The sequence below is a fragment of the Bubalus kerabau genome, chromosome 5 (assembly GCF_029407905.1).
Source record: "Bubalus kerabau isolate K-KA32 ecotype Philippines breed swamp buffalo chromosome 5, PCC_UOA_SB_1v2, whole genome shotgun sequence".
Classification (NCBI taxonomy): Eukaryota; Metazoa; Chordata; class Mammalia; order Artiodactyla; family Bovidae; genus Bubalus; species Bubalus kerabau.
This window is the reverse complement of record NC_073628.1, coordinates 24,290,336-24,307,985: the sequence shown is the minus strand read 5'-3', so window position 1 is coordinate 24,307,985 and position 17,650 is coordinate 24,290,336. Positions and strand designations below refer to the sequence as shown.

Here is a 17,650-nt window from a genome sequence, read left to right as displayed (position 1 = left end):
AATTCATGCTTCTGACAGCAAGTGGAGGATAAGCACAACTCCAATAGAATAATGTTGCAATAGTGCTATCTAGTTCATTTTGATCACTGATCTCTTATTATATCAAAGGTATCTCAAATTTGATCACTTGGAGACCATTTTATTTTTCTAGTAAAAATTAAAAGTTGGAAATGACAATAAAAAATAACAGATATACTACATATCCCTTTTAAAGTTATCAATAAACAGTAAAAAAAAAAAAAAAATGTGAAAAAAGATTGTATGCAAATAGGGAAAAAGAAATCCCAGACTAAAAAACTGGAAATAGAGTATGGAGAAAACTCAAATTTTCTTAATCATGTTAAGAGAAAAAATATATAGGAATAAGGCTGAAACTAAAAGCAATTAATCACACAGAATCTCCTTGTCCTGTAATTATATGCACAGACATTATTTCTGATCAAAACTTTCCCATTCTCAAAGTTTTTCTCAGAGCAAGCTTAACATCTTTGTTCCTCAAGCTGTAAATTAAGGGATTCATCATGGGAACCACATTGGTGTAAAAGACAGAGGATATTTTCCCATCATCCACAGACACAGAAGATGGTTTGAGATACATAAATGCACTTGATCCAAAGAACAGAGAAACAGCAATGATGTGGGCACTGCAGGTTCTGAAGGCTTTGGACCTGCCCTCTGTGGACTTGATGTGGAAGATGTTGGTGAGGATGAGACCATAAGAGACAAAGATGGTGAGACTGGGCACAATGATGTTGATGCCTCCCACAATGAACACTTCCAGCTCAATGATGTGGGTACTTGTGCATGAGAGCTGGAGCAGAGGGTGGATGTCACACAAATAATGGTTGATGGTGTTTGCATCACAGAAGGTCAGTCTCAGCATGCATGTAATAAGGGTCGTGGCATCCAAAACTTCCATCAAGTAGGAACCAAGCATAAGGCTGGAACACACTTTAGGGGACATGGCAATGTTATAAAATAATGGGTTACAGATGGCCACATAGCGATCATAGGCCATTGATGTCAGCACATAACATTCGGAAATGCCAAAAAAACTGAAAAAGTAAAGCTGGGTCATGCACCCTATGTAAGAAATAATCTTCTTCTTTGATATGATGTTAATCAGCATTTTGGGTGTAAACACAGAAGAATAACAGAGATCTATGAAGGACAAGTTAAAGAGGAAAAAGTACATGGGGGTGTGTAGGTGTGAACTCAGCCCAATAAGGATGATCAAGCTCAAATTTCCCATCACAGTGACCATATACATTACTAGAAACAGGAAGAAGAGGGGAAGCTGGAGATCTGGTTGGTCTCTTAATCCCATCAAAATAAACTGAGTCATGAAAGAGCCATTCCCCAGAGCCATTCTTCCCTAAAGGAATCTGAGAGCATAGGAGAAAAGGGTCACATAGAGGAAAAACAGGGTTTTGCATAACATCTCCTATACAAGATAGTGTATGTGCTGGGATGACTATGAGTACCCTATCTTGCACTCATGGAACTTCCTTATCATTATCATAGAAATGAGTTTCAGAAACTTTCCCTTATAAACTTTTTAAACTAAGTAGCAAAAAGCATTAAAAGTTAGCCTATGGAGTGAAGGGAACTACATATGCAAAGATAAGTATTAGAAAAAATTGAAGGATTATGAAAAAGAATTTTGAATGTGAACAGAATTTTTATTGCCTCTTCTCACAATTTCTTCATTCACTTGACCTTCCCCTCACCAGTAAATTTAGAGGCAGTAATCCCAAAAGCCTAATGCTCATCTGCAATGCAGATAAGACTTTACAGGGTAGGAACCAAGAAGATTATCTCTACATTAAAAAAAAAAAGGCAGTGGTGGAGGGAGGGGACCACAGTCTAAGAGGGGTTAAGTTAATTCACCATGTCACAAAGTAAAACTTATAAATCTAGAAGAATGAATGTTCCATCCATGGAGAGGGACCTTAATGATAAACTGCATCACCTGTGTCCCTTAGTAATTTTAACATTCCCTGCTCTCTCTTCAAACAGATTTTCTGGCAAGATTCAGCTGAATCTCAGGACAGCAAAAACAGGAAATGAACTATCATATCAGAGGTCCTCATTCTCCATCTCCAACAAAGGAAACATGAATATAAATGGAGTTCAGAAACTCACCCTCTTTTAAGACAGAATATCCCCAGGGTTTCTTCTGATTGTTTTTAATCCCCCTAGTCCTTGAAGGGTAATTTCAGGTTCTGAGGCTTTGATTTCTTTGATTCTAACAAAATGTCACCTGTAATTAATTTCTGATATGCCCTCGAAAGCTCTCCTGAACTACAGATCATAATCTTGATTATGATTTTGAGTCCTATCAAACTGCAAAAAACAATAAACAGCCTCTATTATTATCATTTTAGCCATACAGTAAGCCATAAAATATTTAATGTGAGTGTAATGGTATAACACACTCAGTTATAGATGGCAGCAGCTTGTTCAGTCTCTTCCCCAGGGAACAGTTTCTACATGTGATAGGAACTAAGGGGATTGTATTTAAAATCCTTATAGACTCAATCTTTTACTCAAGTTTTCCCTTCACTGTAGAGATTTTCATCATCCAAAGAAGAGCCAAAATTAACTCCCATTTCCCATCAGCAAGATGGCAAAACAGGAAACACTAGAATCTCCTTCTCTGCATGAACACATGGACTCAAAAGCAATTTTTGTACAGATTCCCTTTGTAAGAAATCCAAAACTAGGTTAAGAGGATCCTGCACACAGTTCAAGTATGATACCAGTCATGTTGAATCTATTAAAAAAATTCAAGATACATCTTGCCATGTAGCTATGGTGGTTCAGAACCATGTGACTGGGACAAAATCACCAGTTCCCAGATTCTCCCTAGGAAGAGAAAGAGGTGCACAATACATCCAAAGCCCCAGCTTTCCTAGGGGCCATCCACAAGATTGACTTCTGTATAGCCTGTGTCAGAAAACTGAAGGGACATGGGATATGACAGACTTTAGCTACCTGAGGTGAGAGAAGAGAGATAGCAGTTTGGTCTAGAATTCACTATAAACCCTCCCCCTGACTTAACACAGCTAGCAGAATACATTTTTCCTACAGCTTCTCCTTGGTGAAGGAAAAGATACCTGGGGGCTGCTTGAGGAATTGATCCTAGTCTCCTTTGTTTTAGGAGCCTGAGGGGACCCTGACATTCTGTAGATACCTGGGAGCTTCTAAAAAAAGGCAAGTGGATTGTACTATCACCAGATTGAGAGGCCCACTTTTTCTAGCCAGGCTTATTAATGTCAGTCTTCTCCAGTACAAGGCCAGTTCATGAAGAGTAAAATATGTTGGTAGTTTGCCTATGTGCAGACACGAACACAGAAAGTCAAGGAAAAAGGAAAGGAAGTCCAATTAACACACCCCTGCCCTTTACAAGAAAGTGACACTACAAAGTGGCCCTAATTAAATTAAAATATACGATTTACCTGAGAAAGGGTTCATTTAACTGTCATAAAGATGCTCACTCTAGTCTCCTGTAAAGCAGGAGACACAGGTTCGATTCCTGGGTCGGGAAGATCCTCTGGAGAAGGAAATGGCAGCCCACTCCACTATTCTTGCCTGGAGAATCCCATGGACAGAGGTGCCTGGCAGGCTACAGTCAATGGGATCGCAAGAATGAGAAATGACTTAGAGACTAAACCACCACCTAGTCACAGAATAATACATGAACAAAGTGAGAATTTCAGCCTTAAAGAGTAACACACAGAAATAATGAATCAAAAAGCACAATAATTGCACTGAAAAATTCACTAGATGGTCAAAGCAGAAGATTAAATAAAGGAAAGGACTGTATAATTTGAAAAAAGGACATTTGATATAATTTAGTAAATGGAGCAAAAATAAAATAAAACATACTGTTGAAACTCTAAGGAATTTATGGGAAGTATCACATGGACCATATAGGCACTACCAAGATCCCAGAAGGACAAAAATATGAGAAATGATCTAAAAGCTTTCTCAAAGAAAAACTGACTAAAAAGTCCCCAAATCTGTCAAAGGATATGGATATCCAGAACCAGGACACAATAAGGATATCAAATACAATAATTTCAAAGACATCCACAGCCAGACACATTACAATCAAGTTACCAGAAGTCAGACAGGAAAAAAAAAAATTTTTTTCCTGAAATATAGTCGATTTACAGTATTACATTAATTTCAGGTGTACATATATAATGATTCAATTTTTTTATAGATTATACTCCACTTGAAGCTATTATAAAACATTGGCTACATTCTTCACCTGTATAATATATCCTGGTTGTTTATTCATTTTATACATACTGGTCTATATCTCTTTAATCACCTGCTCCTGCATTGACCCTCACTGCTTTCCTCTCCCCACCAGTATCAATACTTTGGGCTCTGTATCTGTGAGATTGTTTCTGTTTGGTTATATTCATTTTTTCTTTTATTTTTTATATTCCACATTTAAGTGATAACATACAGTATTATATTTCTTTGTCTTATTTCACTAAATATAATATTCTCTTCTGCTGCTGCTGCTGCTAAGTCGCTTCAGTCGTGTCCGACTCTGTGCGACCCCAGAGACGGCAGCCCACCAGGCTTCCCCGTCCCTGGGATTCTCCAGGCAAGAACACTAGAGTGGGTTGCCATTTCCTTCTCCAATGCATGAAAGTAAAAAGTGAAAGTGAAGTCCCTCAGTCCTGGCCGACTCCTAGCGACCCCATAGACTGCAACCTACCAGGCTCCTCCATCCATGGGATTTTCCAGGCAAGAGTACTGGAGTGGGTTGCCATTGCCTTCTCACATAATATTCTCTAGGAACAATCATATATTTGCAAATGGCAGAATTCCATTCTTTTTAATGGCTGGGTAACATAGTGTACCTGGGATTCCCAGGTGGTGCTAGTGGTAAACAACCTGCCTTTCAATTTAGGAAACATAAGAGACATGGGTTTGATCTCTAGGTTTGGAAGATCCCTTGGAGCAGGGCACAGCAACCCACTCCAGTATTCTTGCCTGGAGAATCCCATGTACAGTGGAGCTAGGCAGGCTACAGTTCATAGGGTTGCAAAGAGTCGGACATGACCAAAGCAACTTTGCACCTATACATGCAATATACTGAACATATCACTGACCATTAAATATGTATATAATATATTTTTAATCTATTTAATCTTTGTTACTGAAAATAATTTTGCTATGAACACTCAGTGACATTAATCTTTTCTGACTACTCTTTTCACTTTCTTCAGATATGTACCCAATTTTGGGGTCATATGGTAGTTTTATTTTTAGTTTATTCAGGAACCTCTATACTTTTTTCCATAGTGGTTCCCCCTTTATATTCCCTCCAGCAGTGTACAGGGGGGTTTCCTTTTCTCCACATTCTAACAACATCTGATATTTGTGGGGGTTTTTTGACCCCTTTAAAAAGTGTGAAGTAATATCTCATTGTTCTGATTTGCATTTAAAAAGTATGAAGTAATATCTTCTAAAAAGTATGAAGTAATATCTCATTGTTCTGATTTGCATTTCTCTAATAATTAGTGATGGTTGAGCATCTTCTCATGTGTCTGTTGTTACCTGTGTATCTTCTTTGGAAAATTGTCTATTCAGTTCTTTTGTCCATTTTTTGATTGGGTTGTTTGGGGTTTTTTTGATACTGAGTTGCATGAGCTGTTTATATATTTTGGATATTAACTCCTTTTGGTTATATCATTTGCAAATTTATCTCCCATTCGGTAGATAGCTTTTTCATTTTGTTGATGATCTTTACAGTGCAAAACCTTTTAACTTTAATTAGGTCCCATTCATTCATTTTTGCTTTTATTTCTTTTGCCTTACGAGACAAATTCAAAAAAATAAAAATAAAAAGGTTTATGCAGGAAGAGATTTCCATATGTTATCTAGGAGTTTTATGGTTTTAGATCTTACACTTAGGCCTTTAAATAATTTTCAGCTTATCTTTCTATGTAGTGTGAGGAAATGTTCATCAGTTCAGTCACTCAGTCTTGTCCGACTCTTTGTGACCCCATGAATTGCAGTACACCAGGCCTCCCTGTCCATCACCAACTCCTGGAGTTCACTCAGACTCACACCTATTGAGTCAGTGATGCCATCCAGCCATCTCATCCTCTGTCATCCCCTTCTCCTCCTGCCCCCAATCCCTCCCAGCATCAGAGTCTTTTCCAATGAGTCAACACTTTGCATGAGGTGGCCAAAGTACTGGAGCTTCAGCTTTAGCATCATTCCTTCCAAAGAACACCCAGGACTGATCTCCTTCAGAATGGACTGGTTGGATCTCCTTGCAGTCCAAGGGACTCTCAAGAGTCTTCTCCAACATCACAGTTCAAAAGCATCAATTCTTCGGTGCTCAGCTTTCTTCACAGTCCAACTCTCACATCTATACATGATTACTGGAAAAACCATAGCCTTGACTAGATGGACCTTTGTTGGAAAAGTAATGTCTCTGCTTTTGAATATACTATCTAGGTTGGTCATAACTTTCCTTCCAAGAAGTAAGCATCTTTTAATTTCATGGCTGCAATCACCATCTGCAGTGATTTTCAAGCCTAAAAAAATGAAGTCTGACACTGTTTCCACTGTTTCCCCATCTGTTTGCCATGAAGTGATGGGACCAGATGCCATGATCTTCGTTTTCTGAATGTTGAGCTTTAAGCCAACTTTTTCACTCTCCACTTTCACTTTCATCAAGAGGCTTTTGAGTTCCTCTTCACTTTCTGCCATAAAGGTGGTGTCATCTGCATATCTGAGGTGATTGATATTTCTCCTGGCAATCTTGATTCCAGCTTGTGCTTCTTCCAGCCCAGCATTTCTCATGATGTACTCTGCATAGAAGTTAAATAAGCAGGGTGACAATATACAGTCTTGACATACTCCTTTTCCTGTTTGGAACCAGTCTGTTGTTCCATGTCCAGTTCTAACTGTTGCTTCCTGACCTGCATATAGGTTTCTCAAGAGGCAGGTCAGGTGCTCTGGTATTCCCATCTCTTTCAGAATTTTCCACAGTTTATTGTGATCCACACAGTCAAAGACTTTGGCATAGTCAATAAAGCAGAAATAGATGTTTTTCTGGAACTGTTCATATCTCATTGTTTTATATCCATCTGTCCACTTCTCCCAGAACCACTTACTGAAGGGACTGTCATATCTTCACTGTATATTTGTATCTCCTTTGTCACAGATTAATGGATCAAAGGAATGTGGGTTTATTTCTTAATTACCTATTCTGTTCCACTTATCTATTATTTGTTTTTTGTGCCTGGGCCATGCTGTTTTGATTGTTGTAGCTTTATGGTATAATCTGAAGTCTGGGCATGTGATACATCCACCTTTGTTATTTTTTTCTCAATATTGCTTTGGATAATTGGGGTCTCCTGTGATTCCATATAAATTTTAGGATGATGAGTTCTACTTTTGTTGGAAATGCCATGGGTATTTTCTTAGGAATTGCATTAAAACTGTAGATTGCTACAGACTTTTAACAATATTGATTCTTCCAATCCATAAACACAGGATATCTTTCAATTTAATTGTTTTAAAATTTTCAGAGTATAGGTTTTTCACTTCTTTGACTAAGTAAGTTTATTCTTAGGTATTTTATTCATTTTGATGCATCATTAAACAAGACTGTTTTCCTGCTATCTCTTCCTGATAGTTCATTATTACTGTACAGAAAAATAGCATATTTCAGTATATCAACCTTATATCCTTCAATGATACTGAATTTGTTTATTAGTTCTAATAGTTTTTTTGGTGGAGACATTAGGTTTTTTTTATATATAGTATTATGTCAAATGCAAAGAGGGACAATGTTACTTCTTCCCTTCCAATTTGGGTGATTTTATTTCTTTTTCTTGTATGATTGCTGTGGCTAGGACCTGAAATACTATGTAAAATAGAAATGGTGAGAGTGGGCATCCATATCTTGTTCCTGACTTTAAAGGAAAGTCTTTCAGTTTTTCATTGTTGAATACGATGGTATCTGTGGGTTTCTCATACATGGCCTTTATTAACTTATATTTTCTCTATACAAACATTGATAAGAAATTTTATCATGATTGGATGTTGCTGCTGCTGCTGCTGCTAGGTCGCTTCAGTCGTGTCCGATTCTGTGTGACCCCAGAGATGGCAGCCCACCAGGCTCCCGCATCCCTGGGATTCTCCAAGCAAGAACACTGGAGGGGATTGCCTTTGCCTTCTCCAGACTGGATGTTAAATTTCATCAAAAATGTTTGCATCTATGTTGATATCATTTGATTTTTATTCTTCCTTTTCTTAATGTTCAGTTCAGTTCAGTCGCTCAGTCGTGTCCGACTCTTTGCGACCCCATGAATTGCAGCAGGCCAGGCCTTTCTGTCCATCACCAACTCCTGGAGTTCACTCAGACTCACGTCCATCAAGTCAGTGATGCCATCCAGCCATCTCATCCTCTGTCATCCCCTTCTTCTCCTGCCCCCAATCCCTCCCAGCATCAGAGTCTCTTCCAATGAGTCAACTCTTCGCATGAGGTGGCCAAAGTACTGGAGTTTCAGCTTTAGCATCATTCCTTCCAAAGAAATTCCAGGGCTGATCTCCTTCAGAATGGACTGGTTGGATCTCCTTGCAGTCCAAGGGACTCTCAAGAGTCTTCTCTAACACCACAGTTCTTAATATAATGCAACCCATTAACTGATTTCTGGATATTGAATCATCCTTGCAGTCCTGGAATTAATCCCACTTGGTCATGATTTATGATCCATTGCTTTAGTTTAAGAATATTTTGTTGAATATTTTTTGGATCTATATTACTCAGAAACATTGGCCTGTAATATTCTTTTTCTTGTAGTGTCTTCCCATGGTTTTGGAATTGGGAGGTGCTGGCCTTGTTGAATGAACCTGGGAGTGTTCCCTGTTCTTCAATATTTTGGAATAGTTTGAGAAGTTAGGTATTAGCTCTTCTTTATATGCTTGATAGAACCCCCATTTGAATCTGTCCAATCCTAAACTTTTTTCCTTTTTTCCTGGCATTTTTTTTAAATTACAAATTCAAAATTAGCAATCAGTTGGTTCAGATTGCCTCTTTCTTCCTGATTCAGTCTCCAGAGTTTGTATGCTTCAAAATGTTGTCCATTTTTCTAGGCTGCTGAATTGCTAGCATATAACTGCTTTTTGTATATATACCTTTATGATTCGGGGTATCTCTGTTGTTGGTTGTTATTTCTATTTCATTTTCTCATTTTACTTGGATGCTCTCTCTTTTTTCCTTGATGAGCCTGGGTAAAAGTTTATTAAATTTTTTATCTTTTAAAAAAACAACTCTTGGTTTCATTGCTTTTTATATATTTTTATAAAATATATAATTTTTATATATTTTATAAAATTTATATATTTTTATAAAATATTATATATATTTTTATAAAATATATAATTTATTTATATATTTTATAAAATATATAATTTATTTAGTCTCTGAATTTTATTATTTCCTTCCTTCCACTGACTTTGAACTTTATTTGTTCTTTTTTTCTAATTTCTAGGTTGTGGTCTGAGATTCTTCTTCATTTTAAGGCATACGTGTATAGCTATAAACTTACCCCCTTAGAACTGCTTTTGGTATATCCAAAGAATGCAAAAAAAAAAGTTGTATTTTTATTTGCATTTGTCTCAAAGTATTTTCTGATTTCCTATTTTATTTATTCTTTGACCCATTAGGTTTTTTAGTAGCAGGTTGTTTAGCCTACATGTGTTTGTGGTTTTCCCATTTTTCTTCCTGTAGTTTCATACTGGGGAGCTCGAAATAGATGTTTGATATAATTTTTATCCTCTTAAATTTGTTAAGATTTGTCCTGAGGCTTAGTATGTGATGTATCCTGGAGAAAGTTCCATAGGTACTTGAAGATAGGGTGTGACTTCCCCTGAAGTGTGATGGCAGCCACTGCATTGGTGGGATGTAGGACTGGAGTTGGTGGGGTTAGAGCCAGAGCCAGGGGTGAGCAAGAGCTTCAGTTCTCAGTGGCTTTCACCACCCTATCAGGGGCAGGGTGCAGCCTGAGTTGCTGGAAAAAAAAGCCTTGAGAAACTGGGTTTCTCCTGTCTGTATGGCAGCCTCTGATTTATTCTGGGACAGGACCAAGCCCTGAGAACTTGGGGCTGTGCTTCTGGGCTGGTTTCTCTTTTTCCCCAGTGTGTATGTCTCAGTGAGATTCTGGGCAGGACTGGGGGGTTGGTGCCATACCACTGAACTGGCCCTGCTCCCTCCTAAGTACACAGAGGGATGTACACTCTGCTAATAATGTTCCCTTCTCTGGAGCTAACTTCACTCCACCTGAAGTGTGTGCAGAGACATATGAGTTGACAATGGCTCAGTTGCAGGACCAGTGTCCAAGTCATCTCTGTTGTGTCTAAGAGTGCACACTTTCTTTAGCAATGGTGGCCTCCCAATTAGTGGGCAGCAGCCACAGGAACAAGAGGGACTGGAGCAGAAGCTCAGTTAAGGCTTGATAGGAGTGTTGGAGTGGTCCCTACCAGCTGCCCAGAGTCCCAGGCAGTTTTCAGTCTGCTGTCTCCATGCTGTGACTGCTGATGAGCAGTTCTGGTGCATACCCTTCAAGAGCAGTGTCTCAGTTTCTTACAAATTCAGGTAAACCTCCACTGGTTGTCAAACCAGATAAAGCAGCTCATTTTCCTGTTAAACCCCAGGGCTGGTGTGCCTAAAATCTGGACCGAAATCTTTCCTCCTCTAGGAGGATTTCCCAGCCTGTGATATCCCCTTCTTCTTCTCTGTCCCAGGCTAGGGGTATGTGCTCTGACCTGATGACTTCCCTCCACTTCCTGCAGAGTCCATGTGGATCATTCATTACAGCCTTGGTTGTAGAACAGCTGTTCTGCTCTCAGATCAGATCAGTCGCTCAGTCATGTCTGACTCTTTGCGAGCCCATGAATCGCAGCACGCCAGGCGTCCCTGTCGATCTTGCTAGTGCCTAGGTTAATATCAGCAAGAGGCTCCATATGTAGTTGTACTTTGGTGTGTTCCTGAAGACGAGTGAGCTTAGCATCCTGCCACTCCACCATTTTGATCTCCTTTCTTGTTTTTTATACTTTCAATTGTTAAAGGCTACCTCTGTGTGGAAGATGAGGCTTAGGTAAAAATTTAGGTTCTTCACTGTCTTTCTGAGTCTGCCTTATGTACAAGCATGGTATACAGCATGGGGACTTTCTAATTATCTCTGGATGTGCTTCTTGCTTTTTAAAAGCCTTGGTCTTTGTGTCTGACTCCCACAAGACAAAAAAGAGAAAAATAAAGATGAGAAGGATAAAGGGTTCAGTTCAGTCGCTCAGTCATGTCCGACTCTTTGCGACCCCATGAATCGCAGCACGCCAGGCCTCCCTGTCCATCACCAACTCCCGAAGTTCACTCAGACTCAGGTCCATCGAGTCAGCGATGCCATCCAGCCATCTCCTCCTCTGTTGTCACCTTCTCCTCCTGCCCCCAATCCTTCCCAACATCAGAGTCTTTTCCAACAAGTCAACTCTTCGCATGAGGTGGCCAAAGTACTGGAGTTTCAGCTTTAGTATCATTCCTTCCAAAGAACACCCAGGACTGATCTCCTTCAGAATGGACTGGTTGGATCTCCTTGCAGTCCAAGGGACTCTCAAGAGTCTTCTCCAACACCACAATTCAAAAGCATCAACCCAGCAATCCCACTGCTGGGCATACACACTGAGGAAACCAGAATTGAAAGAGACACATGTACCCCAGTGTTCATCGCAGCACTGTTTATAATAGCCAGGACATGGAAGCAACCTAGATGTCCATCAGCAGATGAATGGATAAGAAAGCTGTGGTACGTATACACAATGGAATATTACGCAGTCATTAAAAAGAATACATATGAATCAGTTCTGATGAGGTGGATGAAACTGGAGCCTATTATACAGAGTGAAGTAAGCCAGAAAGAAAAACACTAATATAGTATACTAATGCATATATATGGAATTTAGGAAGATGGTAACGATAACCCTGTATGAGAGACCGCAAAAGAGACACAGATGTATAGAACAGTCTTTTGGACTCTGTGGGAGAGGGAAAGGGTGGGATGATTTGGGAGAATGGCATTGAAACATGTATAATATCATATATGAAATGAATCACCAGTCCAGGTTCGATGCATGATACTGGATGCTTGGGGCTGGTGCACTGGGACAACCCAGAGGGATGGTATGGGGAGGCAGGAGGGAGGGGGGTTCAGAATGGGGAACACGTGTATACCTGTGGTGGATTCATGTTGATGTATGGCAAAACCAATACAATATTGTAAAGTAATTAACCTTCAATTAAAATAAATAAATTTATATTAAAAAAAAAGCATTAATTCTTCTGCGTTTAGCTTTCTTCACAGTCCAACTCTCACATCCATACGTGACCACTGGAAAAACCATAGCCTTGACTAGATGGACCTTTGTTGGCAAAGTAATGTTTCTCCTTTTAAATATGCTATCTAGGTTGGTCATAACTTTTCTTCCAAGGAGTAAGCATCTTTTAATTTCATGGTACTGGCCTTTAAATCCCCTGGAAATCACTTCAGCTGTATCAGGAGAGAATTATAGCCATGGTGGGGAGGTGAACCAACAATGGCTGCTTCCCCTGTGTCTGCATGTCTGATTCAGAAGCAACAATTAGTAATCAGGGAACAGACATGAGATATTTGAGGGGAAAAGCCCTATTTTCTCACTCAGGCTACTGTAAGCTTTGTGGAAGCTTCTCCTGAACATGTGCATGCCTACCAGCCATGCAGAAAATATTTACATTATCTTTTGACACATTATACTGAGGACTTTTAAGATAGAACATTTAACTAAGAAAAATAATAGTTCAGCATCCTTTTCATTAAAGATAGGGCCAAAATTTGTGTATTCACAAAATATTTCTTTCAAGATGTCATTATACTGCCAGCTGAACTTTGAGGTTTAGTAACTTAAAATATTTATGGAAGTACACAAAATCAAGAGTGATTTAGTTGTTCCCAGGGCCTTAAGCTCTGTTTGCTTAACTTTGTTAAGTATCAAATAACTTAAGCTGGTGTCCTTCCAGAGAAACCCTGTGATAATGGATTAGGTAGTCACTCCTTTCTCAAGGGGATCTTCTCAAACCAGGGACTGAACCTAGTCTCTTGCACTGGCAGGCAGATTCTTTACCCTCTGAGACATCAGGGAAGCCTGAAACCCTGTGAGCTCTGAATGTTTCTAGGACCTTCCAGAAAGAAGAGGAGAGTAACAGGTAGGGGCTTTAATTATCCACCATTTTACTCTCTAAATTTAATCTTTCTAACTTGAATTCAAATTATTCTTTTTTTTTTTTTTCCAAATTATTCTTAACTATTTTATTACTTGTAGCTGCTGCCTTCTTTCTACCTGGTTCCAAATGTGACCACAGTGTTTTCACCATCATTTTCCCAAAGCAGTACTAATTTACAGTCACGTACTTTATAGTTTTACCAAAAATGTGAAGACATTTACAGTCCTATACAGAAAGGATACAGTTTCAGAATAAAATTTTCCCTAAGCCTCATGAACACTTCTTACACATGGTCTCTTTTTTGTTGACCATGTGCCTTGCTGAGATCTGTTCTAATGACATGATTCTGGGCTCCTTTCTCACCCAGGTCCTATTCTTTTAATAACAGATACTTTCAAACATCCCAAATTCAGTTTTCTTAATTTTGCATAAAAAGTAACCTCCTAGTTTGAGTCAATCATCTCACCAATATATGAGCCCAAAATGCCTTCCTTTCCCAACCAAAGAAACCAGTGGAACTCTTTGCTAAACAAGCAAGCGTCAACAAAAAGTTAACACATGGCATGAAAGAAATTCTGTAATAAATAATAGTCAAGCTACAAGTTTAAAATATTTTCTCAAAGTACAGTCTTACTGAAACTTATAGAACAGAATGAATTTGATATAAGCAGTTTACAAATTAGTAGACTTGAAATGAGAAGGCTAACAGTTTAGTCTAAATTTTTTTTTTTAAAGCTGTGACTTTAAATCATTAACCGTTCTGAACTTCTGTTTTTTACTCCAATATGGTTCCTTTGCTGAATCCCTTAATCTACAGTTTGAGGAACAAAGATGTTAAACTTGCTCTGAGAAAAACCCTGTCTAGATGGTTTTGATCAGGTTTTACTATTGATGAAATAAATATATTTATATGATGTGGGTGTACTGGTTTAACTGCACAAAAGTAAAAAGAAAATACTTGCCAAAAACTTGATTTAAAATATTTACAGACATAAAATGAATTATAGTCAAAGCTGTTTTAGAAACTTCAGTATCTGGCATTTAAAGGAAACATTTTTTCATAGTCAGAGAATGGATACATGGGAATAGAAATCAGAGATTAGGATGCATGCTTCTAAAAGCAAGTGGCAGATACGCACAACTCCAATGAAACAGTGCTACTCTAGTGTTATCTAGGTGATTTTCTTCATTTGTTGCTCATTATATCAGAGGTATCTCAAGTTTAAGCACTTGAATACCATTTTCTTTTTCCAGTAAAAACTAAAAGTTTTAAATCACAAAAAAAGCACAGATAACATTTCTAATTTAATGTTATTATTAAATAGGAAAAATGGGGGAGGGGTAGGATATTGTGTAAATAGTTAGAAAAAAGAAGTTCCAAATAGAAAAATTGGAAGCAAATTATTGAGAAAGGGCACACATTTTCTTAATCATTTTATTTAAAAAAAAGGACAATAAGGCTGAAACTAAAGATATTTAATTAATTTTTAATTAACACAGAATCTCCTTGTCATATCAATAACTGCACAGAAGCATACTCTCTGATCAAAACCATCTAGACAGGGTTTTTCTCAGAGCAAGTTTAACATCTTTGTTCCTCAAACTGTAGATTAAGGGATTCAGCAAAGGAACCATATTGGAGTAAAAAACAGAAGAGATTTTTCCTTCGTCCATAGACACAGCAGAAGATGGTTTGAGATACACAAATGCACTTGATCCAAAGAAGAGAGAAACAGCAATGACGTGGGAACTGCAGGTGCCAAAGGCTTTGGATCTGCCCTCTTTGGAGCTGATTTGAAGATGTTGGAGAGGATGAAAACATAAGAGACAAAGATGGTGATACTGGGCACAATGGCATTGAACCCTGCTGTAATGAAATCTACCAGCTCATTGACGTAGGTGTTTGTGCAGGAGAGCTTGAGCAGAGGCATGATATCACACATATAATGGTTGATGGTGTTTGCCTCACAGAAGGTCAGTCTCAGCATGCATTCAGTGAGAACCATGGCACCAGCAAATGCCATGAAGTATGAAACAAGCATAAGGCTGGAACACACTTTAGGGGACATGGCAACATTATACAAAAGTGGGTTACAGATGGCCACATAGCGATCATAGGCCATTGAGGTCAGCACATAGCATTCAGAAATGACAAAAAATTTGAGAAAATAGAGCTGGGTCATTCACCCCATGTAAGAAATAATATTCTTCTTTGATATGACGTTAATCAGCATTTTGGGTGTAAACAGAGAAGAGTAACACAGATCTATGAAGGGCAAGTTAAAGAGGAAAAAGTACATAGGAGTATATAAGTGTGAATTCAGCCCAATAAGGATTAACAAGCCCAAATTTCCCATCACAGTGACCATATACATTACTAGAAAGAGGAAGAAGAGTGGGAGCTGGAGATCTGGTTGGTCTGTTAATCCCAACAAAATGAACTGAGTCACGGAAGAGCCATTTCCTGGAGCCATTCTTCTCTAAGTAAATCTGTGAGCACAGGAGAAAAGGTTTACATAGAGGAAAAACAGCTTTTCTCACAGCAATTCTTCTCACATAGTGATGTTTGCACAGGGAATGACTAAAACTATCCAAAACTTGACCCATAGAATTTCTTTACCATTACCATGGAGATGCGAGACACGAGTTTTCCCTTCTAAGGTGTTATAAACTAAGCAGCAAAAAATCACCAAAGTTTAACCTACAGAGTGAAGGGAACAGCTGCCATATGCAAACATAACTGTTGTGGGGGGGAAGGGGGTGGGGGAGGGAAAAGAAGTTTGAACAAGACAGAATTTTCCTTCTCTCATCTCACCATTTCTTCTTCATGAACTTGGACCCACCCCTCACAAGTAAATTTAACCCTGTGGACCAGAGTCCACTAGGCTCCTCTGTCCATGGGGATTCTCCAGGCAAGAATACTGGAGTGGGTTGCCATTCCCTCCTTCAGAGGATCTTCCCAAACCAGGGATCGAACCACTATCTCTCAGTCTCCTGCATTGACAGGCAGGTTCTTCACCACTAATGCCACCTGGGAAGCCCAAAATTGAAGGCAGCAACCCTCATAGCCTAATGCTTTTCTCTAATGAAGATTAGATCTGATGGAGTAGGAGTCAAAGAAACTGTCTTATATAAGATGCTTGGTCTTCATCTCAAACAAAGAAAGGACAAATATAAATGGAATTCAGAAACTCACCCTCCATAATCCAGAAAATCCAAATTCTTTCTTATTATTTCTATACCCCTGATACAGGAAGGTCAATTTCAGATTCATAGGCTTTGGTTTCTTTGATTCTAAGAAAATGCCACATGCAATTAATCTCTGATATTTCCTGGAAAGTATATTCAAAATTATAGATCATCATCTTGAGTAGTTTCCACTCTATCAAGGAGCAGAAAGCAATAATGGCCTCTATTAATATCATTCTTGCCACACAGTAAGTCACAAAAGATATATTGTGAGTGTAGAGGTATAATGTACTCTGATATAAAAAGGGCAGCAGCTTCCTCAGTCTCTTCCCCTAGGGAACAGTTTCTGGTGTAGTAGGTAACTAAGGGGATTGTATTTACACCTAGATCACAATATGTCTTTTGTTCATTATACAATCAATATTTGATTCAAGTTTTTCCTTCACTGCAGAGATTGTTAACCCTCCAAGGACAAGCCAAAATTGACAACCATTTCCCATTAGCGACATGCAGAAGACCAAGCCCTAGAATCTCCTCCTCTGTATGACCACACTGATTCAAAAACAATTCCTGTACAAATTCCCTTCGTAAGAAAGCCAAAACTTAGTTAAAAGGATCCTGCACACAGTTTGAGCATGATACCAGTTATGTTGAAGTTGTTAAAAATTTCAAAATAAACTCTTGCCATATACCTATGGTGGTCCAGAAGCACATGACTGGGACAAACTTCCCCCAGTTCCCAGACCTTCCTGGGGAGAGAAAGACATGTACAACACATTCAAAGCCCCAGTTTTTCTAGGGGCTGTTCTGAAGACTGGCTTCAGGATAGCCTGTGCCAGAAAGCTTAGGGGACATAAGGTATGGCATAGTTTATCTGCCTGAGGTGAGAGAAAGAACCGAGATAGCAGTCTGGGCTAGAATTCACCTCCCCTTGGCTTAACACAGCTAGCTGTAGAAAATACTTCTCCTACAGCTTCTCCTTGATTAAGGAAAATGTGCTCTGTGCATCCAATGACCCAAATTATCTGGGGGCTGCTTGAGGAATTGACTTTAGTCTCCTTTGTTTTAAGAGCCTGATGGGATCCTGCTGCTTCTGCTGCTAAGTCGCTTCAGGCGTGTCCAACTCTGTGTGACCCCATGGACTGCAGTCCACCAGGCTCC

General features: G+C 38.9%; 1 protein-coding gene and 1 pseudogene across 1 annotated transcript; both read right to left on the bottom strand.

Annotated features, from left to right (window-relative positions):
- Positions 1 to 439: 439 nt before the first annotated feature.
- On the bottom strand, positions 440 to 1,369 carry LOC129653720 (olfactory receptor 8B3-like). The gene has a single exon (XM_055583428.1). It carries the CDS (start codon positions 1,367 to 1,369, stop codon positions 440 to 442), a length of 930 nt encoding a protein of 309 aa, XP_055439403.1.
- Positions 1,370 to 14,845: 13,476 nt separating this feature from the next.
- On the bottom strand, positions 14,846 to 15,774 carry LOC129653719 (olfactory receptor 147-like; annotated as a pseudogene).
- Between the last annotated feature and the right edge of the window lie 1,876 nt (positions 15,775 to 17,650).

Coding starts and splice junctions, on each gene's coding strand:
- LOC129653720 (XM_055583428.1), bottom strand. CDS start 1,369: ATGGCTCTGGGGAATGGCTCTTTCATGACTCAGTTTATTTTGATGGGA.